We start from the raw sequence: 27720 nt of genomic DNA on the forward strand, positions 1-27720 counted from the left end.
CGGGACCGGGATCTGGATCAAGACCAGGACCGGGATCGGGATCGGGATCAGGACCGGGATCGGGCCCCGCCGCCCCCCCCCCCCGCCCCAAGCAGAGCCCCCCTCCCCTCCCAGCCCCGGGGCACCAGGAGGGTTTTTTTGGGGGGTCCCTTGGGATAAAGGGGTCGGGCAGGGCCCCCCCCGGGCTGTCCCTAGCGGTGGAGGGCACCCCGGGTCCTGGTGTCCTTCGTGGTGCTGGGGGAGGTGGTGCCAGGCTCCCCTTGGGTGCCAGGCGCCCTTGGGTGCTGTGCACCCCATGGAGCGGGGGTGCTGGGTGCTGTGCGGGACCCCGGCCCCACAGCCTGGGGGAGTGGGACCACCGGTGCCAGGCTTCCTCCCCTGCCCACCATCAGGTGCCTTCGTGGACATGGACACAGACCCCCAGGCACAGGTCACCCCCACAAAGGGATCCCCGGAGCCCAGTGGCACCACGGGACGGGGCTGGCATGAGGGGTCCTGGTGGTCCCCAGGACCCTGGCTCAGCACCGGGGCTCTCTCGGTGCCACTTCTGGGCTGGGTCACCACGGCTCTGCCAGCTGTGACAGTCCCCACCTCTGTCCCCTCTGCCCCCTTGCCCTCAGTCAGGTCGGGGGTGCCACCCGCCACGGGGCACTGCACCTCCCCAGGGGCGCGCGGGCAGGTTTCCATTGCCCAAAGTCCCCCGAGACGCATCGTGGGTCCTTGTACCCTCGTCACCAGGCTCTGGGCAAGGCCAAAGCCTTTCCGGAGATCCCCAAAACAGGCAGGGAGAACTCAGCATCACCCCGGGGGGCGAGGGGGACACTACAACACCCGCCTTTGTCCTCCTGCCCAGGGAGCATTCGAGGCGAGGAGCGAGGGCCCCAGGAGAGCAGGAGGAGGTGGCTGCAGCGCCAGGACGTGTCCCGTCACGGAGCGGGGCGAGCAAGCCGAGGCAGGCAGGGAGCTGAAGCAGGCGTCCTCGGGTGCCTGCATCCGGCCCAGCAGGAGGGGAGAGGAGAACCGGTGCGAGCGGAGCATGGCCCTGCCGCTCAGCAAGACGCGAGCAGCACCCGAAAGCCACTACGAAACGGGGAGCTGCAGCGGCTGGCCCCGCTGCCGGCCCCGCTGCCCAGGATGAAGGCGGCCCAGCCTCTGCTGAAACTGGCCCGAAGCTACGGCAGCGGTAGGAGGCCAGGCTCTGTTCTTGCCTCTGCTTTGATCAGCCCTGAGAGAGTCGGTATCAAAACAGGATGGGTTTTCTGAACGAACGTTCCCTGGCAGAGAAACGGGGTTGTTGTGAGCCATCGTCTGGCAGCCCCGCACCTCTCCCCGTGCTCCGGGGGAGGATCTGAGGGTTCAGCTCTGGTGCAGCCCCCAGTGGGAAGGGGTTCGATGGCCAGGGCCTCATCTGGCACCTCCAAAGGCAGCGGGTGCAGCTGGAGACGGCAGGGCAGGGCATCAGCTCACACGGCTTTGCTCCTGCCCGAGGAGCTGATGCCCTGCGAGCCAAGGCACAGCGGTTCCCAAATGCTGCTCCCATCCTGGCACTGCGTTCGCTCCCCAGAAGGTGCAGGAGGAACGCATGTCCCCAGGCACACCGCCTGCCCCCACCCCATCGTGGCTGCCATTGGACCCCGCGGGGTCCTGGCCCACCTGGGCACCCCGCTTTTGGCAAGAGCCATCCGAGAGCAGTCAACAGAGGGGAGTTTGTGGGGCACCTCTTAGCACAGCAGGTCTCCAAGCCCCAATTGTTTTCCATGACTCCAACTGGATTTTTTGAGGCTTTTTGCTCCCAGGGTCTGCAGCTCATTTTATTCACACCTCTGTCTTTCCTCCGTGCAGGCGCTGTGCTTGGGACTTCACACCTGAAGCACAAGGGGATGGCGACGTAGCAGTGTGTAGCCCATAAACAGGAGAAAAGAGTAGGAAAATAGCTTTTGAAATCATAGAAGACGTCGATATAAAAGGTAGTGCCAAGCAGAGGTCTGACCCCGTTTCTTGTTGTGCACGGCTCAGAAGAAAGGCAGCAGCACAGAAGTAGGGTCAAGCCAGCAAGAAGATAGAGCCAAGGGGTCCCCGGGTCCTCCCTCCCCGCTCCATCTGCCGCTCCATTCATCCGCAAAGCACAAGGAACCTGGCAAATCTCTTGCTATAAACCAGATTTGTCTTTGTAAGCTTTGAAATAAACCCGAGGATTAAAGTCTAAGGACTTTTTTTTTTTTTTTTTTTAAGTCAGCAACACACATGAAAGAGCGCACGGGTCCATGCGAAGCCCGGAGCACGGCACAATGCGGGGGGAGGTGATTTGTGCTGCAGCAGCAGCCGGGGGCCCCTGGAAGAGGCTGCATAAACACACAGCGCGAGCCCGTCCGCGCAGAGCTTTATTGCTTCGAACACACCTGTGCTGCCAGCCAGCAAACGCCCTCGGAGCGTGTGGGCACGGTCATCGCCGGCGTAAAATTAGGAAGCAAACAAAGCCATCAGCGCAGAAGACATCTTCATGTAAATACACCGGGAAAAGTGAGACCAAACCCGCGACTTTTCTGCCGTGGCAAAGCCCAGGAGGCCCGAGCAGAGCTGGCAGCCCAACTGAGCGAGCAGGGAGCAGGGAGAAGGGGCCGTGCCCCCGGCCAGCAGAAGGATCACGTTAAAAAGCACTTGGATGGCATCGCCCAGACCTGAGTCACCGGACGACAACGGCAGCAAGAGGTGTCCTGTCCTCCAGCCCGCCGAGAATAGCGCTGAGAGCAGGCGCGGTGTGCTCGCCGGTAGGGCTAGCAGAGCTCGCCCAGCGCTGCCCTGGCCTCGGCCAGCAGGTTCCCCTGGTCCCCCCTGCTCCGCAAGTGGATGAAGTAAGCGTGGCACCATCCTCCAAATTCAGGTCCTCCATTTGTCCCTAATGACCGGGGCTCTCCTCGCAGCTTAGGGCCTTTGTCTCGCGTGTTCCTAGGGGCTGACACAGGCCCAGCTCCCCCAAATCAGATTGTCTTCGTTAAGCCCTTCCAATAAGAGATTTCCTGTGGAGCTCAAGGGCCTCTAAGCGGGTTACGTGCCCATAACTTCTGGCCCTGTTACAACGAGACGGGCAGGCTTAAAGACGGGGCAGGAGACCTAATGCACGCCTTCCAACTGCTTTGAGGAGCCGGAGAGTAAACAAACAATTAGAAAATAAAATTCATTTTAAAAAGCGAAGTCAGAGCTGCTTTAATGTCATTCTGGCTAGATTAGTTTCCGCCCTGTGTTTAGCTGGAAATGGCTGAGAGCATTTAGATTTCAATTTAAAAAAAAAAAAAGAAAAACACACCAAAACAATAAACCTCGCCATAGCGATCGGCCAGACCAGCTTTGGGACTGGTTGGGCAGGAATGAGGCGTTCAGATAGGCTTCCAAACGCTCTGTTTATCCAAAGGAGGTTCGAAACCAGTCGAGCTGGAAGCTTTACAATAAAAGAGGAGCGTTTGGCTTTCAATCAAGGGTTAAAACTCGGCACGGCCAGACCGAGCTGCTCACGGGGACTTGGGCTTTGCAGGAGTCAGCAGCTCCGGGTGTTTGTGTACACCTAAAAGGCAGCTGTTCCCACGCTCCGCTTTGAGCTGGTAGTTTTGGAGGGGGCACCTTTCTCACCATGGTGGGCTGAAGTTCCTGAGGCATCCGACACAAAACCCGGCTTCTGAATATCCTTCGGGTCAGCCGCCAGTCATAGAGTCACGAAGCCCCCCAGTTATCAGCAGCGAAATAGTTACACGCGGAATTAACGTTTTAAATCCTCCCGATTAGACGTGTCCCACGGCTTGCTAAATTAGCTGTCACTTCTCCCGGTTGGGTCCCTCCCAATTACCCTAGCGTTTGAGAAGGATTTTAAGGTTAGCCGTGTGGATTTGGGAAGGCGAGGGCTGGCTGGCTTTATGTTAAGGGGAAAAAAAAAAAAAAAAGGTCTCTCTTCTGAACTGTAAAAATAATAGATGGACTGGCCCCGTTCAAATCTCATTATCTGGCTCTGCCGGAGAAGGCGCAGACATCGGGATCGTGCTGCCAGCAGCCACCTGGTTGCTAGCACCGGGTAAGCGCAGTCACTGGGAATCCAAGGGGAAAAAAAGCCCAGGGGTAAGCAGGGCTGGTGTGTTTAATCATGGCTGTAATTGGTAACCCGGGTCTGACCCCAGAAACAGGCCTAGCAGGCAGGGTAAACAATAAAGCAAGAGTCTGATGCCCAGCCTACACTTAGAGCTAATAAGTCCTTTCAAAACACGCGGTTGTGAAATAAGACTGAGCGAACCGTGTGAAACGCATCGGAGAGGGGGAAGGATAGGGGCAGCCAACAAAGCCTCTTTAACCTGTTAGCTCCCTGGGTTGGCCCCTGGTTTTGCAGCTCGCACGGGTTCCCGGCAGCCCAGAGCCCAGCCAGGAGAAGCGCTGAGCATCTTCTCGCCAGGCCGAGCTCCTGGAAGCTCACCAGCCCTCGTGCCTCCACGGCGTGCACTGTGCCGTGCCCCCTGCCACCTATTTTGGGGCCTGAATGCGTTTTGGCAGCCGGGTCCTGTGCTGGGCCTGCCTGTGCCGCCTGTAACCAGCCGCCCTCCCTCCACCAGCACCCGCAGCGTGGACGGGACATGCGGAGACACGCCTCGGGCATGTCGGGGCAGCTCCGTTTGCAGGCTCTCAGGACGCCAAATATTCCCCTCTGCCTCATCCGCAGAGGGTACGGGGGCTGAGGGCTGGATGCCCTCCAGCGTTTGAGCACAGCAGCTTTTGTAGCACGAGCCCGGGGCTTCAGCGACTGCCCGCAGCGACCCAGGAGACGCCTTCCTCGGAACAACCTCCCTCTGAGCCTCCTTCTTTATTGCAGGCCGTTGTTTCCTCATGGAAAACAACCTATCTGACCTGCTGCGAATGTCACATCTGTTCGGGAGTATTTTAGGAAGCAAACATTGCTGCACTCGAGGGAGCTGCAACCACAGTAATTGCTTTTTCTTCGAATTTCGGAGGACTTTGGGCCTAGTTTTCCAGCGGTGCTGAGCACTCGCTGGCTCCAGCTGCCTTAAGTGCACTCTGGAGGTTTTCTCCTTGGCCTTACTAGCTTCTCGCTGAACCCATGTTGACAGAGCCTTGTGTAAGGAGACATTTGCTCAAAGCCCGACCTTACTGGCTGGGGGAGAAGCCTCAGACAATAGTTCCTCTCGAAGCTGCCATGTCGGGGAAGGTATGTCGATGACCTCACGCTGATTTCACAGATGGTTTCCTGTTCTCTGCATTTGGTTATTGTTTTTTTCCACATCCTCTTTGCAGGATGCCACTGCCTCCGCCTACCTCTGTTCCTGTCGAACAAAGCTGGAGGGGGTTGAAGGGGGCAAGAGAAGAGGTCCGGCAGGGCGCTCAGCGCGGCGGCGGGCCCAGAGCGGGGTGGGGATGGAGGACTTTGCACGGGCAGGTCCAGAGAAAGTCTCCAGCTGTAAAGCCTGGAACGGGCAAGTTAGCTCCCGAGATAAAATTGAGTTCAGAGCCCTGGCTTGCTCTCAGAAATGGAGCAAGGATCAGTGGGGCTCCGGGAGGAAGGCAGCGTCCCGCTCCACCCCTCTGCCCTCCAGCAGCCCTTGGCGCTGCCACGTCCCCGCAGCGCAGCAAGGTGAACAGCTCGTGTGAGACGCGGGTGTGTGCACAGTGCCCTTATTGCAGCACCCCGGGGTGTGTCTGCCCCAGAAAGTCCCCGAACACATACTAGCTCCAGTCAAAACATGATTTTCCTCCCTGTAGCTGGGGATAGGTAAATACACCAGCAACCGGTGGTGAACCCACCAATGCCACGGGACGCAGGAGTCAAATCCTCCTCAGCACGGCCACACGAGCTGGGATTTAGGCTCTAAGGAAGGGTAGGCAGCTGTGAGGGCTGGAAACGGAGCCCTAAGAGATGCTGGGTCTTGCTCAAAGCCACAAAGGCGAGGCACGGGGCCCCTGCTGCGAGCTGCAGGCCCCGGTGCTGCAGCGCCTGCATTCCCCAGGGCTTTCCAGGCAAAGCTCCCTGCTGGGGCCTATCTCACACCCCTCCTTCTAGGGCAGGCCAGAGGGCTATATATAGGGCTTTCACACTTCACTCCAACGTAGCCGTGCTACGAAAAAGGGATTTTTCTTTTCTTAGAAATGAGAAGTTCAGAAAAACCCTCTGGCTGAAACCACGAGACGGGATTTTTTAAGTGGTGAGAACGCGGCTCGTCTGCCAAACTCCGGCTCGGCCGGGGAGCTACGCTGCGACGAGCTGCCAGAGCAGCACGTTGCCGAAATCTGCGTTTATTGCTTATAAAGCATTAATGCAGGATAACGTGCCTCGCAGCGCCATAGCAACCCCAATCGTCGGCAGCAAAACAAGGGCAGGAGCACCGAAGGCACCGTTGCTGTAGCAGCCGCTAAGTGAATTTACCGTCCCTGTTCGGAGCCGCCTGACGTCTCGGCACCGGGCGGGGAGTCTCTGCGGGGCTTGGGGCTGCTTTCTGAAAGCCCACGAAGAGCAGCTGGTTTACTCACACTTGAGAGGAGAAGAGAAGGAGACGGTTACAGATTAAAGTGATTTCTATTGCAGCATCAGGGACCTGAGGTACCACCACTCGGTCCTGTGCTGAAGGGTTCCGTAGGACATACAGTGTCAAAGAGAAATGGGATCTTTCTGGGAAGATCTGTGTTTTCCCACAAGGCTGAAGAGATCAAGCCTGTCCCATGCAGACTTCAAAGCGTTAGCGTGGCTGGTGCTGCTAACAGGAGAAGACAAGCAGGTCCAAAACTTCCAGATTTTGGCCTACACCAGCACTGTTACAACCAGTCAATTCATTTATGGCAACCTGACCTGGCCGTGGCTAACTCCAGAATCTCCTGGCCATCACAAGCTATGGGTCTGGCTGCCCTTCTCTCCCTCCCCACCAGTCCTCGTCTTGGTCCCCAGCTCGACTCCACGGCATGGATTATGTCAGGTTTTATCTATAGCTGCTCCACTGACAAAGCTCTGCCCGATCCATCCATCTCCCCGTGGCCTTTATGTGCCCAGACTGCAAATCCCCAGGGACTTGTGTCTCACAGCCATCAGGAGCTGCAGCGCGCAGATGGTCCAGGCTGCAGCGTGGGAGAGACGGGACACTGGGAGAAGGTCCTTGGGGTTCTTCTCAGGCTACACCCACAAATATGAAAGAAGCCCGTGCTTCCCAGAGCCCAGCAAACCTCCCAAGCCCTGCAAACATCAATTAGCGCACAAAGACAGCCCAGATAAAGCAGGGCAACACCCTAGCAGAGCTTAGATCTGGGTGGTGCCCTTTCCCAAGAGGCAGGCTGATCCCCGCGTGGAGAGATACCTCCCGAGTAGCAGGTGGACTCTGCAGGACCGCTCTAGGCTGTTCCCAAGGATTCCCAGCCCTCCCCGGCAAAGCCGGCTAATTGGTTTTTGGTGGGTGCTGCACCTGCGCAGGGGGAGGCAGGCGCAGGGTGTACCGCATGCAGCCACCCTCGGGTGCTTCCCAAACCTCCCCTCTAGCCACGATGCCGCACGCCCCGGCTCTCCCTGAGCAGCACGCGGCTCCTCTGTGCCTGCAACAAAAGGCAGCTCAGCACCAGAGCAGAGACGGAGCTAGCGGCTCCCTCGGGAGGGTTTGGAAGGAAGGAGAATGCAGCAGGGCTGAGGTGATGCTGGTCCCTTCCGTGCTAGATGACTTCCTCACCACGGCACGCAGCAGTCCTGAAGAGCAGCCCTTTGCTCCCCAAATCCTACGGACCTGGGCGAATGCCCTCCTCGCTTCGGCTCGCTGACTTCTTTTACTGCTGCCTCGCAGGCTTCAGGGGGGGAAGCCGATGTGGTTTTCTTCATTCGGCCTGTTGCAGAAGTCCCACAGAAAGTTTTGTTATTCACGGAAGGTCAGAGAGGCCGGACTCGACCAGATGCCTGGCCTGGGAGCTGGAACTCGCCCTGCGCTGCCAGGGTGTGTGCAACCAGGGAGGGAAGGAGGGAGTTGGCTAGTTAGTAAAGTAGGGGTCATTTACTTAAAAATCTGGGTTTAGGCATGGCTTTGGATTGTACACAGAGTTCATCTGGGTTTGGTTCCCAGGTTTCAGGTTAGAGCCACATCTATTACTCACACAAGCAGCACATAAGCTCTCTCTTCGTATTTCTGCATTTCAGCAACAACCGAGGCTTCAGCAGAGTCTCTGGGGGCATTTTTCCACTTATATTTAAAGGAATTAAAGCAGTCGTGATTTTATCTGTGTACATTTGAGGAGAGGAGGTGGGGTCTGGATTCCTGAGCCATTTTCAGGTCAGACCTTGGTGCCTGTCCAAGGCCTTGCCCTATTGCTCAATTCCTGCGCAGGACTTCGGTCTCCCTTTACAAAAACCCAGGAGCTTCACGTAGGAGCTAGGTTTGGAATGAAACTGGCACATTTTAACCCGCTTAAGCTAAACATAACATCGACGTCCTGGAAATGGCCTCCGGGAGGCTGCCCCTGAGGCATGGCAGGGCTGTGACGGTCAAAGAGCTGGCCTCGAGGACTCTGCCAGAGCTGGGACCAGGCCACTCCAGTCCTGCCCGTGCTGACCAGCATTCCCCAGAGCTCCTTGAAACGATTGTCCTCATCATGCTCATCACCAGCTCAGGCTATAATTAACGCTTTGGGAGCCCGGTTACCCTGCAGCCCTGCCCCACCCCACCCAGCAGTAATGGCAGGGACGGTCCCACTCCCACCCTAGGCAGCTATGTTCCCGTCTCCCACAGGGAGGTCAGCGAAGCTGTCCGGGATCTCTCAGCACCTCTGGAATTCGAGCAGGCACTGAAAACCAAACGGGGTGGCTAAGACAGGCCAAGAACAACGGCTGGAAATGCAGCACGTGGGCACCGGTCCCCGCGAGGTGACAGAGGAAAAGGCTGTGCAGAGGAAACCCCGAGAGCCACGGTGCCTGGGAGGATGGAGAGCGGGGCGAGCTGTGTCACAGGGGGAACAGCTGCTGGGTTGCAAAAGAAACAACAAGTTCACCTGCTGGCATCCCCCGCTGGGCACAGCAGTCCCATGGAAGACCTACCTTTGGAGCAGGGCTCTCGAGAGAGGCTCTGGCAGCAGCAGAGCTTTGCAGTCACATTCCTTAGGAAACAAAAGGAGGTTTGGAAAAACAATAAGCCATTTTCCCCTCCCTATACTGAGTCTTGGCTGAGGCCATGCTGAGTGAATTATACGTGGAGCTCTGTCAGGAAACCTCCCTCCCAGCTGGGAACATGCAATCCAATCTGCCAGCAGCCAAGACATCAGCATGGGCCAGGGATGGGGGACAGAGGGGCCAGGCAGAGATCGGAGCCCCTCTGATAGAGCAGGATGCATCCTGCAGCTTCCCTGCACAGCCTGGGCACCCCGGGCCCCTCATCTCAGCGATGTGCCCACCTTCCCGGGGTACCCCAAGGACTACAAGACTGGAGGGCCAGGTCTGCCAGGACTTGCAGCAAAACCTGGCTATGTTGAACTGGGAGAGAAAACTGCAGCTGGCTGGGGCACAGACCTGGGAACTCTAGTCAGAGTTCAGCAGATTTATTAATTTTCATTATAACAGGGTCCTCAACTGCCCCATTAAAGTGCCTTTAATATAGTATCCCGCAAAATTAGTTGACAAGGTAAGGTGCTATTTCTTCCCTTCCCCTCTATTTCCCAGAAGGTAAACTGAGTCACGGGAAAGCAAAATGGCATGCCTGGGGCAGGCCAGCGGTTTGTGATGGAGCCAGGAGCTCAGCGGGGATGTCCCCCCAAAGCTCAGGCTCCTTGCCCCCAGGTCATCCCCTTTTTGTTTGCATTGTCCCCAGCGGCTCCGGGACGAGATGAGCCCGATGTGAGATGTGAGAGCCTCACGGAGGCACAGCACATCTGCAGCTAAGATCTTTTGCCTGCCGTTCCAGCCATCTGCTCTCCCTGACTGTACTCAAGTCTGGATGTGAAGTCTTGTTTGGTAACCCAAGATTTGAAATGTAATGTTCGTGCTGTAAGAGCTGCCCCAAAACAGATCACCAGCGTTTGGGGAACCTGGATCTCAGCACTGGGGATGTCATGGCTGTGTAAAACAGGAGTTGCAGGTCACAAAGTCATTTCTGCCCCCCAGCAACACTGCTGCGCTAGGGGAGCTCCTCGGCTTCTCCTAATCCTGGCGCACGCTCATCCCTGCTGTCCCCACGCTCTGCTGCTTACAGGCTGGGTGCCCCCAGTAGCACACGCGCTGGGGCGGCTCTTGCAGCTCGCTCAGAAGAAGGTGAGTGAGTTATCACCACAATGCTGCTAGAAAAAGGCAGGAAGATGAGTGCTGACAGTATCCAACCAGGTTTTCTTACTCACCGAGATAGCTGGGCTGCTCAGACAGCAGCCAGGGCAGCACCGTGAGCTGCAGCCTGTCCCACCACACAAGGTGATGGCCACTCGTAGCTGCAGCTCACACTTCTGCGGCCTCCAGTACTGGACCCTGTACATCTATCAAGGCATTTGTTGGAGGTTCCCAGGGTTCAAGAGCTAACTACATCCCTGGTACCCACTGTAAGGAGTGAAGTGGGGCTGCAATCCCTTACTGCCCAGCTCTGCGGTGTGTGTTTGGGGTGGCGTGCCTCCGAGCTGGCCTGAGAAGCAGCTGAACAAGCACAGCGGGGTTGGTCCTGCTGCTGGCACCCACCTGCTGTGTGTTTGCAAAAGCAACTCTCTGCTCACTCTGTGCCTCAGTTTCCTGACACACGTGGACGCTTGCCTCTGATTATGAAAGCACCTGGAGACTTCTGTGCCTGAAAAGCTGTACCTCTAGTGAAGGAGCTGGGAATGCAGCGATGAGACCATCACCTTTTATAGATGGATGCTGTGGTGTCCTTACGGAAAACGCTGTGCAGGAGGGAAGAGAGGGGAAAGTCACCTTCCAGTTTGCCAGCAGCAACAAGCCCTGCGAACACAAGGCACAGGACTGTTTTGTTATGGTCCCTGCGGAGCCACGGGCCGTTCTCAACCCAGATCCCGGACACTCGGTACGGAAATGGCCCCGTGGAGCAGGAAAACATCTCCACGTAGCCCATAACTCCTGGCTGACAGGGCCCCAGGGATCGCCAGTCCCTCCTGCGCCTCCAGCTCTCACCGTGATAACCATGTCAGATTTGCTTCGTATACAATGCCCTTGAAATCTGTGGAGGCTGGAAAAGTAAACAGACCTTAAAAGGGGCTGAAATTCCTGCTTTCCACTCCCTCGTTCTCAAGAGTACTCCTGAGTGAAGCAGCTTTTGCAGAGACCAGGCAACCGAAGGCCCTCTTTACGATACAAAGCAGCTAATAATAACCCGTGCACCCTTCACCCTGCCTGCTCCAGAGCCCAGGAGAGCCCTTGCTTGGCGATTGCACCCGTTTGTCTGCCATAAATGGTTGTTTTCCCTCTTTTTAGCAAGGCCACATTGTGCCCAAACTGTTCTGTTCCACCATCAGAAATTCCAGCTCAGAATTGCCAGTGCTTGAGATCTCATCACAAGTCTCCTCGGGTTGGATGCTTTTCTTCCCCTCCTGCGAGGGGTGAGCGTTTAATTAAAAAAAGGTTGTTGCTAAGAAGAAAACTGAAAACACGAACTAGCTCGGTGCATCCATGTGAAGGGCTGAACCATAGGAGTCAGCTGAAATGAGCAGAGAAAAAAGAATAAAGCATAAAATCAGACGTCAATTCTGAAGGACAATGTGTGTCTTGGGGAGGGGAGAGGGGAGATGACCCAGTGTGATCCTAAACCCCTTAGAAATGACCAAAATCATTAAATTAACTGACATCCCTGGCGCTCCCTTGGGCAGATGCTAGCATTGCAGAACACTAGGCCTGGTGAGGTGGAGGGAGCAGACATCGTAACACCGCACGCTGATACCTCAGCCTTTCCCCACACCCTGCGCTGTCCCAGAACGAGTTCAGAGCCCTCTCAGCTTTCCTTTCACAAAGGGAAGGTCTCAGCTCTGCGTAGACTGGAACACATGCATTGGAAAACACCCCAGATGCACAGGTACATGCTGCTGGCAAGTTAGAGGAGGATCTGGACAAGCCCAAGAGCGTGCCCTGTGGGCATCTCTGCTGCCTCGGGGACAAAAATCCTTCGTGCTCATGACGCCCCCTCCTCGAAGCACAGACACAGTGAGAAGGGCTCTGCCTGCAAAGTGGGGGTGGGAAATGAGGCAGTTTTTTCCAACCTACCACTTCCTACAGCCTCTGAATCGTAATACCGTCCTTCCTAGTTGGGCCGTATCAGGACTGGTGCTGGCGTTCAGTTATCACAGCCAGGTCCGGGCTCACATTTCCCTGGATGAGAGCAGAGTGACTTCAGATTCAGAGCTGAGATGCAGATTAGGATCTGGCGTGCCTCAGGCATTTTGCTGATTGAGCAGAGGTCAATCTTCAGGCAGGGAAGGGATAAAATGGCTTCAAGGAACACGGCAGAGGGCTAGCAGAGAGCAGAGGGTTGCCTTTATTCTCAAAAGTACAGGACCTAAAGGAGGAGCCTTGTGGTGTTTGCAGCAGAACTGACGTGCCTTCCACTACAAACAAAACACTTCAAGGAAGTCTGTTCGTGTCAGCACCATTTTCTTGGGAAGATTTCCAGACCCTGGGTGGAATTTCTCATCAAAAAGAGAAAGGAGAACAATGAGCAAGCAAGCCTGTGCCTAGAGCAACCCACGCTCCACCTGTGGAGGGAGAGCTCTCCGAGTCAAGCCCCACTTCTGGCAGGTCACATCTGAATCTGGGTCACTCGCATCTTGGGTCTCAGTTTCAGCCCGTCAGAATAGAAACACGATATGAAACTCCCTTTTTGAAAGACGGAATTAAAAAAAAAAAAAAAAGAGCACTTCTCCAGCCAGCTGTTTCTCAGCAGGAGCAGAACAATAATGTCCACTTCAAAGATGCCAAGATGCCACCTAAGACACACCTAAGATGAGTGCTTTAGAGACATGTGAGCAGGTAAATCATTTGAAGGGGCACCTTGGGCCCTATAACCGCCCCTGGGTATGCTAAAAATTGCCCACAATTACTCTGTGGGGTGCTTACCTTACATAATTGTCTTAATTATACGGGGCTGCCTAATTACACTCGATGCAGCTTGAACTAAGCAAAGAAAGGAATTGCACATGGGAGAGAAAAGATTCTGACCAAGCGTTGACCAACATGAGAAAAGCAGAAGGATTCCTCACGGACCCACTTTGCATCTCGCTCCGTGACCCTGCTGAACAAGTTTCCACCGTGCTGCGATAAGATTAGGGACCGGGGTGTGACCGTCCCTTATGGCAGCACGGCACTGAAGCTGGCGGAGCCGCTGGGAGGCCCTGGGCTCCGGCTGGCCTGGGGTTGGAAAGGGACTTTCCAGCCGGGATGTGCATCCCACAACAGCAGCACCGTAATTGTCCTTCATTTGGGGCTGTTGATGCAAGGGTAGAAAGCTGTTCGCTGATTAACTGTCTCCTCCTCACAGCTCTGTAACCTTGGTAGCCTGATTTATTTATTTATTTTTTTTAACTACGCCACATAGGCACGGAGCAGAGCCGTCTTATCGAGCAGCCACCCACGTGAAAGGAGGAACTTTGCAGCCTACAGCCGTGTCAGAGCTGGAGGGAGGGCAGAGAGCAAAGCCTTGCCAGGCAGAGCTGGAGCAAAGCCTTGCCAGGCAGGTAGGACGCATGCTCTGGGGGCCTTCCTATGGATTCTGAGCCTAGCTTGGGGTATTCCCCGAAGCCGAGGAGCTGTCAGGTGGAGATTTGACGTAAAACTATCTTAGAGACTTGCTGTAAAGTGTCCAGATTTCCAAATGTGCATGCACATGAATAACCAACTCCAAATAACACACTGCTTTCAGTGTGCTCTGATCCAGAACTGGTTTCTTCCCCCTTTTTCAGGCACCTGAAAGCCCCCAGCCCAAGCTGCAGGTCGAAGTGTTTTGGTTCTGCTGTGCTAGTTCTCCCCCGCAATGTGCAGCCTTTTTGAATCCCCAAAAGTGCCGCAGTTCAGGTGCTGCCTCGGGACATGAAACTGCTAAGTTTTGTAGAAGTGGACTGATTGTTTCCATTTCAAAACCCACAGCGATACAGCTGCATCACACAAGTTGGAACGGGGGAGTGCCATCGGAGAAGAAAATCTAAATATAACCGTGGAAGAGCATTCCACTCGAATTAATTATCAGCAGTGAATAACATTTTTAAAAAAGAAAGGGAAAATATTGTGCTGAGCTGAGAAAAAGAGGGAGATCTGCCAGTGCTGGCGTGTGTTTATCCTGGGCATTGTTTAAGCTCTTAGTGCTAAATTAGTGACAGAGCCCAGCTGTTCCCGAATCTCAGCCCTCCTCTCTGCTCAGGCCAATAGATTTCGCTCTAGCCGGAGCCCAAAAAAGGACCGTATTTCCCTTCCCGGCTGCGCCTGACGTGGCCTGGCCGCACACGTCAGCAGGATCGGCTCCCCAGCAGGAAGCTGGCAAGAGCTTCTTAAAAACAAGTGACGTAGGACACGGCCACGCAGCTCGGTTCAACCCTCCGCACGGAGGGCAGAGCAGCGCGGGGATGTGGAGCAGAGCCATGCTTCCAAAGAAGGAGAGCCTGCACGCCTCTTCCCGTGGCAACACAGGCACAGCAACAGCCTGCCGAGCCTGCCGCGTCGCTGCCAGGAGTGCCAGGGCTCGTGGCGGTGTGGTGGCGCTGGCAGGTTTTGAAGATTTGCTAGAGATAGGCGCAGGAACAAAGGGGTACCTGTGGGAAGCATGTTCAGGGTGCCTGGGTGCCTGAAGGGGTGACCGCAAACAGCCCGTGAGTTAGGAAGGAAGGGAAAAGCAGCACAGATACCAGCTTGGGTCTGCGAAGGGGTTGGTGCGTCCCTGCTTCGGCTGGGACAAGGGTGTGTGCGTTTCCCTGCGGGGAAAACAAAGGGTCAGCAAATGAAAAGGAAGCCCCTTCACACACCCCTCTGTTTGATCAGCGAGCAGAAACGACTGCTGTTTGAAGAGTATTTTAAGACAGATGCTTCTACTTCCACTTCCTCCTCCACCCCCTGAAAGACCTGGCAGCCTTTCAAGGCTCCCTCTGCAGTGGAGCAGCCACAGGAGAGCCCCCGAAGTGGAAGGCAGGAACAGGAGATTAAACCCAGGCCAGTGCCCTCCCTACCCCAGCTTTTTCCACTCCCACGCCCTGCTGCAGAGGCCGGCCAGCATGCAGGCGTTGAGCAGAAATGCGTTCACACGCTAGAAACCTGGTGCTTCCTTCCCTGCAGCGTGGCCCTGAGTAACGTAAGTAATTGGTAGTCTCTTTGATGAATTTCACTTTTACTGCTTTCAAGTTAGCCACAGTCCTCAGCCTGCCTGGTTTTTCTCTTATGTCTGCAATATTCACAATTATTTGCTGAATACACTCAGAGTGACACTAGTTAGCAGACTGGGGCTTGTGAATGCAAGCTGTCTTTAGATATAATCGGGCAGCCAGCTGGCTGCACTAGGTGTTTCGGTTCCTACCATGATGAAGCACCCAGTCTCCTGTCCCCAGGCCACACGGATTCTCCCACAAAGTGCTGACAGTGACCCAGCAACACCACGAGCCGTGCCAGCCCTCTGCTTCGTAGCACCACAGTCCAAAGTGCAGAGCAGCAGCACAGCCACAGAGCAGGAAGCTTTGCACAGCAGAGCTGGTAGCTCAGCCACATTCCCTTGCAATGGAAGCCCCAGCTTAGAGCAGCTGAGATAATCATGCTGACAGCCTACACCATCAGTGGGAAAAAGCTACTGATGCAAATGTATGCTGGAAGAGATCTGGACTGGTCTGCGCTGGTTCTGCAGTGCAGAAGCCTCCCGTAGCAATTAGCGAACAGAAACAAGCGAGCTTTCAGAGGTGCCTGTGGGTTTAGCACGCCAGCAGCTCGGACTCCGTGCGGAGGAGGCAGAGAGCTGATCATCATCCTTCCCTCCAGAGCTAGCTCCAAACTGACTTTATGCAAGCAGCAACTCGCCAGCCAGCAGCACACAGGCCCCCGGCCACCAGTGCAGATCCAGGCTTAAACCCACGCTGTGCGTGCCCTCGATGTTCTGGGTGCTGCGTGCCCTCGATGTGCCGGGTGCTGCATGTCCCTGATGTGCTGGGCACTGTGTGTCCTCGATGTTCTGGGTGCTGCCTGCCCTCAGTGTGCTGCCTGCCCTCAGTGTGCTGCCTGCCCTCGATGTGCCGCATGCCCTCGATGCGCCCCATGCCCTCGATGCGCTGCATGCCCTCGATGCACTGCATGCCCTCCATGTGCCACATGCCCTCCATGTGCTGCATGCCCCCGCTGTGCTGCGTGCCCTCGATTTTGCGTCAGGCCAGCCGGCAGCAAGGATCAGCTTGCAAAGCACGGATCCGATTGCAGCTTGGCTCGGCCGAGGGCCATGCTGGCTGCTCCCTGTGCCCCCAGGGTGCGTCACAGCCCGTGGCAGGCCCTGCGGCATCGCCCCATGGCACGGCACCCAGGCATCCACCCCTCAGCCCCAGCTCTGCAAACCCAGCTGGGTGCAGGGCCGCTGCTGGGGGAGATACCTGGGGTTGTTCCTGCCCACTCTCCCGGGAAGCAGCTGGAGCCGTCTCCAGCATGGGTCTGACCGGGGTCAGGGGCTGCACGGCCTCTCCCCGTAACGCCTTGCACCAAACACATTATTAGGACAAAATTCTGAGCTGACCTCGGGCGGTCTCTGGATCGTCTCCCATGCTGGAGCTGAAGACGCCGCCAGGGCCGTGTCTGCGTTTGGCTCGCTTCCATTTGGTGGAGCTGAGTGTGTGTCCGTGTGCTTGGGAACTGCTGAGCGCTGTGCTCGTGTCACCGTGCCTGTCTGGGGCTCTAACGTCCTGGCCAAGTTCGCTCACAGCTCAGAAACTTTCTGCCTTGGTTGCTTGTACTTTGTCTTGGCTCTGAGGGAGCAGAGGAGGGACTGCCTCCCCGTTCGTGGCCCCTTGTACTCTTCACACCCTTAAAAGCAATTAGCTGCCAACCCTTGAGATCTCACATCTTGCGATTTCTTAAAAAGTTGTAAACACCTTGGCTTCATTCCTGAGAAAATGGGCGGAGTGGTGGTAAGCCCCTTAGTTACATGACCCCGTAGGTCACGAAGGTTTTTAGGCAAAACTTTACCCTCCGTTGGCATTAGTCACTGTTCAGGGAATGCGATATACCAGCTAAAGATGTCCTCTGTGCTGCCCCGGAGATGGAAACCTTGAATGGGAAAAAGAACGAAGACGCAGAGCAAGATAAAACCCCATCCCGGCAGTATTTTGAAACAAAACTGTTCTTTCAAAACAAGGCCAGTATCTGATGAAGTGCAGGGACAAAGATAATGCCTCTGTCTAGAATTAAGGACATGTTTCACCCTGTTCAGGAAAGCCGAACAAAGGGGTCAGACTGACTTCTGCGCTATTTTAAGCATTTTAGGTTAAAGGTCATTTAGAGCTGCTGCGTAAGTAGTGGATGTTTTATTTAAAGGCTGTTTGCTTGCTAGAATTTCTAGGGCCCCGAATGCTGTTGCATTATTTTAAAAGCCTTTGTCATGCTAATGTAGCAAGGACACGCAGGAACGGGAGAGGAGCAAACACCCTGGTGCTGGTGGTGCGTGAAGGTCCACATACCCTGGGCTCAGACGTGCACACATTTTTCTCGTTTGGCTGCAGCGTGGCAGCCAGAGGCGCGGGGTCAGCTACTCCCCTGCACGCAGACACCCTCCTGCCTGCCTGGGTTGTCTCAGCAACAGTTGCTTCAACGCTCTGTTGTTATGTCCTGTAAATGTTTAATGGGAAGCTTATCTCTCTTACCTATACAGATGGCTCAGGTTATTGAGCTTGTGTGCAAGGATTAATTGGAAATGGGCAGATGTCAGCTAACCAGAAAAAGAGCTTAATATGTAAGTAATTAGATGAGCTGGGATGCTGGTGAGGGGGCGAAGCCACCTCTGAAGGATTCGGAGCAAAAAGGACAAGCCCAAAAGGATCTTCCTGGAGCTTTCCTATAAATTACCTGTAAGGACTAGACCTCATGAACGTGGGATGCAAATGCAAGATGATGCCCACACTTCAGAGCTCTGCTTGATGACGGCTGCAGCGTTCGGTGGGGGATTAGCACCCAGTACTCTCAGCTAGTCTCAGCTCACAGGCCAGGGCATCTGCTTCTTCCCTTGCAGATAACGGGCACTGACTGGGTGAGATGGATGGGGAAAAGAGGTCACGTTACGTGGAGCAGCCTGATTGAACCTTCCACGTTGAATCCTGACTGTAAGAAGTTCAAGATCTGCAAGCTTGGTTATTTTTTATTTTTATTTTTAATAATACACAGCAATAGTTTAGACTCTAATATGTATTGTCTATCTTAAGTGGATTTTTCAAGATTATATACTTTAGTAAATTCAAGCTTTAAAAGATCACACTAAAAAAAAGCATGTAACATAAATTGCATAAAAACAGAGAAAGAAAAATCCAGAGAAGCTGACACAAAGCGTTCTCATGTGCTATTCCCTTAGCTAAAATAACACCCATGTGCATATTCATTCATGCATATATATAATCTTTTGCAGTACGTTTTGCTCACCTGCACACACCTGCATTTGGGCACAGATATTTACGTGCAAGTGAGCAATTTGTGAATCTGTATCACATGCAGATATGCCCACTTTTGAAGGCCTGTTCTCACTTGCTGGCAGACGAGGAAAATTGTTGCTGGGACTAACGCTTGGATACAAGGATAAGTGGCAGGATCCAGCTCTGCAGAGAGCACCCTGTTCGCTGGGGTTAACCACCACCACCGAGAGCTGGTGAACTCATTGCCTCGATCCTGATCACCCGAGAACGTTAGTAAGATGCCTTTAGTAGAGAGCCAAGGTTTATTTGAGGAACAGGATAGTCAGAAATCAAGTTTGAGTGTTTCACAACATCAGAGAAGCTAAGGATTTGTTTACAGCACCTAATTATAGCAGTTTAGTGCCAACAGAGAATCAGGAAAGATGAAAGATGTGCTGTAAGGAAAGAATATGCTATGCACGATTGCAATACTGCACCAAATTCCTCATGAAAAGGACCTCTCAAGGTCCTAATAAAATTTACGTGGGGACTGAATGTGAATAAATGATGACACTCTGTAGAAGTAGCTGGGGAAATGGCTGCAGCATTTCGTAATCAGACTGAGTCAGAGATGTATTTCTGGGAACGTACATGCAGAAGGCAAGAATTTCCCCCGGGAGGCAGGGAATGGTTGGTATCTGAAAATCAGCAGTTCTTTAGTTCCAGTCAATGAGCTGAAGAGAGAAGGGCTATCAAACGCCAGAGAAAGATGGCATGAAACAGAACAGACTCAGTCCTCGTATCAAGAGTTAGTACTGGGGAAACCAGGCTTAAAAATAGAGATCTTTAAACAAATGAACTGGTGTCATAAGTATCAAAGAGCTCTGACACTCTCCTGGCTGCCCTATACAGGCAAAGTGCCCCGAAATCCTGTCTGTGCAAAGTCCCTGCCCAAGGCCTCCATGCTGTGATTATCTTTCGGAGGAGGGAATTTGAGGATCTAAAGATCTTCAGAAATAAAAGCTCCTAATTTCTTGCCATGAATCTGAACAAGAACAGCTGCCAGACATTTCTTGTGCATCCTGCGCTCCTGGACAGACCACGTCACACTGCAGGTAGCGTTGCTGGCTCTTCAGCCTGGGCTTCCCACGGAATAGTTCCTATGGCACCAGCAACGAGTCCTTCAGCCGCACCAAATAATCTTGTTAGAAGAACAGAAAGAGGTTTGGACCAAGGCAGCTCCCAAATCACTTTCAAAACTCCTCAGTCAGGGAACTGAGCAGATGCCAGACCCGCAGGCGCTCCAGCTACCTTCTCGTTGCGCAGAGGTACCGTTGCACCAGCCACCAGCAGCTCAGCGGGCTGCACAGTGAAGGACACGTCCAAGGGTTACGTGACTTGGAGGTAGGAGAGATCCTTTTCCGTGACTCCGTTTACAGGCATGGGATTATAGTGGCAGTAACTTAAGCAAGTGTATGCATACTTATCTGAATGTGGGGCCAGATTTCACACGGTTGGTCATTGATATTGTGGCTCTATTTTCTTAATTCTCTGTCAGACTCCTGAAGAGAGGGGGATAGTTTTTCTAAGGAGGTCAGTGCCCTGCAAGAAGAGCTCGGCTATAAAAAGCTGTTAAGCCATTGAGACACCCGAAGTATCCCTAAAGCTCTTGAGAGAAGACAGACAGGTCTCTTTAAACACGCTCCATGCACCTCTATTTGTGTTTCAGCATGCAGAGTCTGTTTTTTCCCCTACCTCCAGCACTACGCCAACCTCAGGATGTGCAGAAGTTGAGGTAAGAATGTTCCCAGTCGTTCCACTAGGGTCCAAGATGATCAGGCTCCTGATACTTTTCACCCTGCTTTTGCAAGGAAGAAACTCCACCATTCCTCCATCTAAAGCAGAAACCAAAGGAAGAACGGGAGAACAGGAATCTCCTAACTCCTACTGTACTGGGCATTGGAAGCAACCCAACGCTAAGCAGTAGTCAGTGATTCACTGACATTCCCCTCCCTGAGATTTTAAGCCAAATCAAGCAGGGAGACAGACTTTTGCCAAGATGGTGAGGTAAAAGCTAAGACCCTGTAAGAAATAAAACCCGCATTGAGTCAAGCTGTCCTGATCGTGGCACGAAACCTCTCTCCCTTTCAGCAAAATGAAAATAAAGGGTTACGTCTTATCGCAGACGTTTATGCACATAAGGGTTGTTGATTTTATTCTGCTTGCTTTTTGCCGCTCCCAAAGGTTTGCTATCTGACACAGTGCAGTTTAGGCAGGGCCACGGCATAGGCCATTGACATGTGCTGGCATCAGGAAGCACATTCCTCCTTACAGGCCCCGAAGCACGAGCTGAACACCAAATGGATCAAGCATCGGGCAGGAGTCTGAAGCTGCTTACTATGTCCAGGAAGGAGATGGCTGTACTTAGATGTAGTCAGCCAGGAAGAAGTAGATAAGATTGCTCTGATCTTCATGATAGAATGCTTATCAAGTATATAGAGCTTTGAGCAAAACCAGGCGGTTGTTAGGAGAACCTGCTGAACTGCTGTCAGGATGTAATATTTATCACCGAAGTGAATAATCCAGTGCGACTGCTTTGTCTCATGTTTTGCCAGTGTGAAAACCAGGGGTTGCTCCACAGCAAAAAAAAAAAAAGTGTCCAATAGAAAGGAAAGGCTTGGGAACCATAAACACATCAAAGATGGTTTGAAATCTTCTTATTGTAGCAGTTAATAAGGGACATGTGCCAAGGCCACACACAATTTAGACCGGTTTCACCCAAAGCCACTTGAATAAATCTAGACATGTTGTAAAGACTGCACACACATAACATGGAATCAGGGAACACAGAATTTCAGTCTTTAATCTGACCGGTCAGGCCCAGTTTCCCCCGCAGTAAATATTTACTGTGTTGGTAGGGAAAGGCAGAAGAGACAGAAAGTGAGCCTAAATTATTTGTTAGAGATATAAGCAGGTGATTTAAACAGGTGAGATAGCCAAAAATATAGATTTATCAGTACCCTGCTGAGCCCATGGGCATAAGATTAATGGACATACCAACACAATGACTGGTATCTTAAAAGACATCCTGACACGTCTCAAGCTTAGGCTAGTTTGGATAGATGTGTTTAATAGTTCCTATTTCACTCTTTCACATAAGACAGTCATGTCTTATGCAGGTTATACAGTTCTGGAGAAGTGAACTAAAAAAAACTTGCCTTTATCCTTGTTACTTTTCTATACAGAGAAGGAAGCACTCCAATTTTATGTTGATCTCAGACCTCTATTGTTGATCTCAGATCTCTATTCATGATGAAACAAAGAGAAGCAGCAACTAACCTTTTGGCCTGCAAGCACATTTCTTCTTGAAATGTTATCAGAAGACTGCTAGAAAAGCACTCCATCTGCATGACTAGGAAAAGCAAGCAACATTGACACCTACTGTTGGATATTTTAATTGCTGATAGTACCAAACCACTAACTTTCCAAGATTCTTGTCTAAGATTTCTTCCGGAAGAAGATACTCTCCTTAGTTAAAACTACATGATGATTCTTTTAGTTTGCTTTTATGCTTTTATTGCTCCTGCAGTGCTTTCAGGGTGCACTTAATTGCAAACTGAGCATCTGCATATGAAGGGAAACCTCTTCCTTTAGCTCAATTTCTTCCTTTGTTTAGTTCATGGAATTAGGTAATCCTTTGGCAGTGAGAGCTTTTCATGAAGCTAGCTGATAAAAATGAAAGAGCTGATAAGTAATGCTGCTATTATCAGAGAAGAGTGTACGGTATGCTAAGTGAGAGAGTGGGATGATTTCTCAGGAGAGTCAAAGCTTATAGTTCATAAGGAAATGAGGTTCCCATACAGAGCTTGCGGAGCATATCAGAAAGTACTAACCAGCCAAGTACAGAGCACAGGTTTCAAAGAAAACATTTATTATATTTTACCATAGCAGCAGATCATTTCTAACACCCTCAAAGTGCTTCACACTAAAAAACTAATCATCATTATTTCCTTCATACGCTACTTTTTTTGTTTCCAGCCCATTAAAGAGAATTTATGCATAGGATTAAATGACTCTCCAAAGAAACAGAGGAAAAATTTGGCAAGCAGGCTGGAAGAGCTAAGCTCTGTTTTCCCTCCTCACATTGTCCTTTTCTTCATCAGACACTTTCAGCAAACTAGCTTCAAGTGGCTATTTGCTATTCTGAAAAGCTTCCTATTATTCGTATTAAAAAACTATAAAAAGAGATGAGAGAGAAAATACTCCACTGCTAGGAACCTATCCGGAGTTAAAGAGAAAAAAGTCTGAACACAGAAGTTAGCAATGCCTATACTTGCTTCTATGGTAATCTGAAGTCCTCTATGATACAGGTAAAGTTGTATTAATATGCCCTGAAAAATGTTCTGTCCCTGGGCTCTCTCTCCTAGTGCTTGACCTCCAAGAAATAACACTTCGTCCTGAAGAAAATGATCTTGGCAAGACACTGCTGTGTTTGCTCATCAGGGTGCTAAACATTCACTTTTGAGCCAGCAGTACATGAACCGTGGAGGCACTTTGTTAAAGCATCCTTCTCACCTACCCTTGCTCACTTGCCCACACAAACGGGCCCAGCAGCAAGTGGGAGAAGTGCTCAGCAGAGGCCGACTTGGTTTGCTTTACTGCTGGGACACCACGAAGCCCATCCACTTCCCTGCACTGACAGCAAGCTTAAGTAGCATGGGCAAGAGACAACAACACAGACCACAAAGCCCCCAGCGTCCGGACGACGGCTTGCTACGCCAAGTGAGCCCCGTCCCTGTGCCCCCAAAAAGCCCACGGCTGTGAGCCCAAGCCCTGCTCAGCCCCACCTCGCTGACTGCCCCAGCCAAGGAGACAAAACCCTTGCAAAACACCTTTGGTTTTGCACCGCCTGTTGCCTCCACGCAGACACAATGACAACGCAAGGTTGAACACTTCAGACATCTATTCCTGCGTGATTGCCAATATTAACACAAAGCCTCTCGTTGCAAACACGATTTTGAAGAAGAAAAGCCATCTAATCTTGTTCTTCAACTACTCTGGCAGCACCAGAAAACGGTACAGCCTGATAATCCTCGTGCCTCCTGATGGAGCCTTAAGGTATTGGTATCATTTTTGTGATACGTTTATCAACTCGGGTAATGGTTGGGCATTTTTGTTGACACAAGACTTGTACGAAATTAGAGAAGGGTATAAAAGTGGGAAGCAGCCTGCCCTGGATCAGTTCTGGTCAAAGATGGCCAAGCTCACTCTGCTTACCGGTAAGTCCTGCTTCCCAACTTACTTTTTTACCTTCGTGACAAGTATTTGTGGCTCTCTCGGTGTTATACTGGCGTTTAGAAAAGAAGTTCTTTGGAATTCAAGTCTCTGACCACTCCTTTCAAATGAAAAGACATAGCAGCAACCTGCAGGACAGTCCAGTCCTGCCCAAGAGCTTTGTATTTCCAAAAACAAACACTAATCACTTTTTTTCTTTTTTCTCTTTCTCAGAGGTCTGGCCTTGCTGCTGAACGCCCAGATAGGTATGTGCTTTTTTCCCCAAAACAACTCACCAAATTCATTTCGGCATGGGCATACACGGGCAGGTCAAGCAGAAAGTACAGCAGAAACGCCAACAGCTTTCTTCCTTCTGGCAGCATCCCTTCTGCTTCTGCTCTTCCTTATCTGGCAGCAAAGGAGAAAGACACAGTTTGGGGAAGAAACTCGATGGCTACAACCACCCCAATTCATGAGTTTCAGGGTACAAGTGAGGAAGAAAAAAAATACATAATTATTATTAGGGAGGCAGTTCCCAGAAGGATAACCAGGCCTACTTCACTTTCTCCAAACTCCTCACCCTGCAAGGGAGCATTGCCCAATCATTTCTAACGAGATCTAGTTACAATAATTCGTTTTAAGTTACCAGCTTTTCTGCAGTGCAGCCCAGACCTGCCCCATCTCCTCCGTGTCTCTGCAGGCACTGCCTATGTGGTGTCGTGCTACTTCACCAACTGGGCCCAGTACAGGCCTGGCCTGGGGCGCTTCACGGTTGACAACATCGACCCATGCCTGTGTGACCATCTGATCTACGCCTTCTCTGGGATGTCCAACAACGAGATCATGACCATTGAATGGAACGATGAGACCCTCTACAGATCCTTCAACGGCCTGAAAAACCAGTATGTGCTGTTCCTTCTGTGATGGAAGTGCAACCTGCGGGGCGAAGGGTGCTGAGGAGAAGAGGCAGAGCCAGAAATAGCAATTCAACAGTGTGTTTTGTAGCAAAACATGTTCGTGTTATTATCTTTGCAGGAATGGAAATCTGAAGACCCTCCTGGCAATCGGAGGATGGAATTTTGGGACAGCCAAGTAAGTTCAAACCACCTCCGTCCCACAACAGCAAACTGGAAAGCGGAGGTGGAAAGAGGCCCAAGCCCCAACCCTGCCCTCCTCTGCTCCCCTAGGTTCTCCACAATGGTTTCCACTCCAGACCACCGCCAGACCTTCATCAATTCCGTCATCAAATTCCTGCGCCAGTACCAGTTTGATGGGCTGGACCTTGACTGGGAGTACCCTGGCTCCAGGGGCAGCCCGGCTCAGGACAAGGGTCTCTTCACCGTCCTGGTGAAGGTAAGGGGAGACAAAGGGGTTGCTCAAGGCCTCTGCCTCTGCACAGCTCAGACCAGAGGAGGTCCAGGGGGCTCCGAGAGCCCATGCTGAGCCCTGTTCCTTGGCATCCCTCAGGAAATGCTGGCCGCCTTTGAGCAGGAAGCCAGGCAAGTGAACAAGCCCCGTCTCATGCTCACTGCTGCTGTTGCTGCAGGACTTTCCAACATTCAGTCTGGCTACGAGATCGCTGAGCTCGGCAAGTGAGTAGCAAGCCCCCAAGTACACCTTCTGTGACCTCCTTCAGGCCATTCCTTCCAGTGCTCTCCCTTCCAGCAATTAAGGGACACTGCCATTAGCTGGCAGAAACCAACCCCACTGCCTGCAGAGCCCCCACACTTTATGCAGGGTGAGAACTCCTCTGGAGGAGAGACTCGTCCCCACCCTTAGAAGGCTTGCTCCAAAGAGGCCTTGGAGAAACGTGATCTGCAGAAAGTGGGGGCACAGCCGGGGATGTTGGGGGATCAGTGACCAGGACTAAAGGAACCTCCCGGTCTGGGTGAGTGAGCTGGCCAGGACACCGATGCATGCAACGTTCACAGGTACCTGGACTACTTCCATGTGATGACTTATGACTTCTATAGCTCCTGGGATGGAAAGACTGGGGAGAACAGCCCGCCGTACAGTGATGGCAATGCCTACCTTAGTGTCGTAAGTACAGTTTGGGAGGCTGTCCCACAGATCACTGTGAACATAGTGAACCACTGAGGAGAGTTTTAAGAATCCACCAACCATCCTAGGAAGCCTGGCACAGGCTTGAACTGTGACATTCTTTTACAGGACTATGAACTACTGGAAGAGCAATGGTGCCCCAGCTGAGAAGCTCCTTGTTGGATTCCCCACCTATGAACATAACTTCATCCTCCAGAACCCATCTAACACAGCTCTCGGGGCACCGACATCGGGACCTGGGCCTGCTGGACCTTACACAAAGGAGGCTGGGCTGCTGGCTTACTACGAGGTATGTGTGTTCCCTCACACCTAGGCAGACAAGAACACACACACCCTTCAAACTACCTGGCAAGGAATTTTTATCCTGGGGATCCATTCCAACTGCCCTTTTTTGTAGGACACCTGATAAATTCCCACTCTCTGCCCTTTTTTCCTAGATCTGCACGTTCCTGGACTCTGGAGCCACCCAGGCTTGGGATGGCCCCCAGGACGTGCCCTATGCCTACAAGGGCAACGGAAGGGTTGGCTACGACAACATCAAGAGCTTCAACATCAAGGTACGGTGGGGAGTGCGGCTGTACTAATCACACTCCAGGAGCCCTTCTGCAATATCAGCTCTTGGACTAATTGGGATTTCTGTCCCGGCACTACACAGGCTAACTGGCTGAAGAGCAACAACTATGGAGGTGCTATGGTTTGGACCATTGATCTGGATGACTTCACTGGCTCTTTCTGCAAACAGGGCAAATATCCCCTGATCAACACTCTGAAGAATGCTCTTGGTCTACAAAGCAGCAGTGAGTAACTTGGGTAGTGTGGGGTTCATGGAAATTATTTAAGCAACACAAGGTAGTGTGCTCATAGCACTGTGGGACAATGAAAGGAGGCAAGGGAGAGAATACCAACAGAAATATAATACATTCAAAAAGGAAACCTCCTTCTTGCTTTCATTTCAGGCTGCACAGCTTATTAACAGTCCAGTCCTCAAGTCCCTGCAGCTCCTAACACTGGAAGTTGAAACGGGTGCAAGCACGAGCTGGAGTAGCAATTCCAATGGCTGTGGTGTGAGTGGCTTCTCTGCTGGTAAAGCCATCCAGACCTATCCGATAAGAGCAGCTTGTACCAATGTTTGAACATCAAAAAAGTAATTTGCAAAATTTCGAGGCGGACCTTGTGAATAATACCATCTGTTCCTGCTGCAACTGGGCATGAAGACTCTGGTTCTGTCACAGCAGACAGACCCCTCTGATCTAATTCTACGGGATAACAATGATTAAATAAAGTATTCTGCAAAAGCTACAATCCACGCTGTATTGACTCATCTTGCTCTTCATATTTTGATGCTCCCTGACTCTCTCCCAGTACGTACATCCATGCTCAGGGAAGGGCCTGAATCCCCAAGGGACATTTGAAGAGCCCTAGGCAGGCGTTTTCCAGGGCTTTCTTGCTTTCCCAGTGGGGCAGTCAGTCAGAGGGGAAGAAAGCAGAGAGGGCAGGGCAGACCAGGCTGTGCCACCAGGGAGCACCCGCACAAAGGTGGCAGTAACACTGCCAGGAGCCCACCTCTCCAAGAGCCCTTGTGCAAAGCCTTTGCTGTTGTCTAGGAAAAAAGCATTCTCCTCCTGGAAAAGTCACCCTGCAAAGGAAATGGCTTTCAAGGGTCTCACAGCCCTAGTGCTCTGGCCTTGAGACAGCTGCAGCAATTCCCCTCCTACTGCAGGAATGGGCACGTACCAGCTCCCACAGAGTCCTGATGTGTCTTTGAGCCCCAAAAATCCACTGTATGGCCCGAGGCACAAGGAGCCTTGTGCCCCAAGACAAACCTCTTCTGCTGCTCAGGAACTTACTGCC

The 27720-nt window shown here is 52.4% G+C and overlaps 3 protein-coding genes across 8 annotated transcripts; 2 read left to right on the plus strand and 1 right to left on the minus strand.

Moving 5' to 3' along the window:
• Positions 1–23537, plus strand: LOC308183190 (uncharacterized protein; the record flags this gene model as incomplete). 6 transcript variants are annotated; one of them, XM_080568936.1, is made up of 5 exons in its annotated part: positions 19574–19649; positions 19802–19938; positions 20093–20127; positions 20264–20329; positions 22962–23537. In XM_080568936.1, 5 exons carry the CDS (start codon positions 19574–19576, stop codon positions 22966–22968), a joined length of 321 nt encoding a protein of 106 aa, XP_080425062.1. In that variant the 3' UTR covers positions 22969–23537. The 6 variants fall into 6 exon arrangements, 1 of the variants encoding a protein (XP_080425062.1); XR_013942328.1 differs by lacking the exon at positions 20093–20127 and adding an exon at positions 1–1183 and having other exon boundaries at positions 1843–19938; XR_013942331.1 differs by lacking the exons at positions 20093–20127; positions 22962–23537 and adding exons at positions 1–1183; positions 20406–20735 and having other exon boundaries at positions 1843–19938.
• On the minus strand, positions 2159–16796 carry LOC308183189 (uncharacterized protein). Its single transcript, XM_080568935.1, has 5 exons — positions 16674–16796; positions 10825–10921; positions 9047–9105; positions 7695–7845; positions 2159–6517 (listed from the first exon to the last, which is right to left on the minus strand). The coding sequence occupies exons 1-5, from the start codon at positions 16699–16701 to the stop codon at positions 6409–6411; spliced, it is 444 nt and encodes a 147-aa protein (XP_080425061.1). The 5' UTR covers positions 16702–16796; the 3' UTR covers positions 2159–6408.
• Positions 23538–23598: 61 nt separating the features above from the next.
• LOC308183192 (acidic mammalian chitinase-like) lies at positions 23599–27700 on the plus strand. The gene is given in 12 exon segments (XM_080568938.1): positions 23599–23652; positions 24043–24074; positions 24509–24710; positions 24844–24900; positions 24996–25161; positions 25276–25400; positions 25740–25846; positions 25849–25852; positions 25978–26158; positions 26307–26426; positions 26525–26666; positions 26826–27700. Coding segments are annotated over 10 exon segments (996 nt in total). The 5' UTR covers positions 23599–23652; positions 24043–24074; positions 24509–24633; the 3' UTR covers positions 26843–27700.
• The last annotated feature ends 20 nt before the right edge of the window (positions 27701–27720 follow it).

Source organism: Anser brachyrhynchus (assembly GCF_964034855.1).
Source record: "Anser brachyrhynchus genome assembly, chromosome: 27".
Taxonomy (NCBI): domain Eukaryota; kingdom Metazoa; phylum Chordata; class Aves; order Anseriformes; family Anatidae; genus Anser; species Anser brachyrhynchus.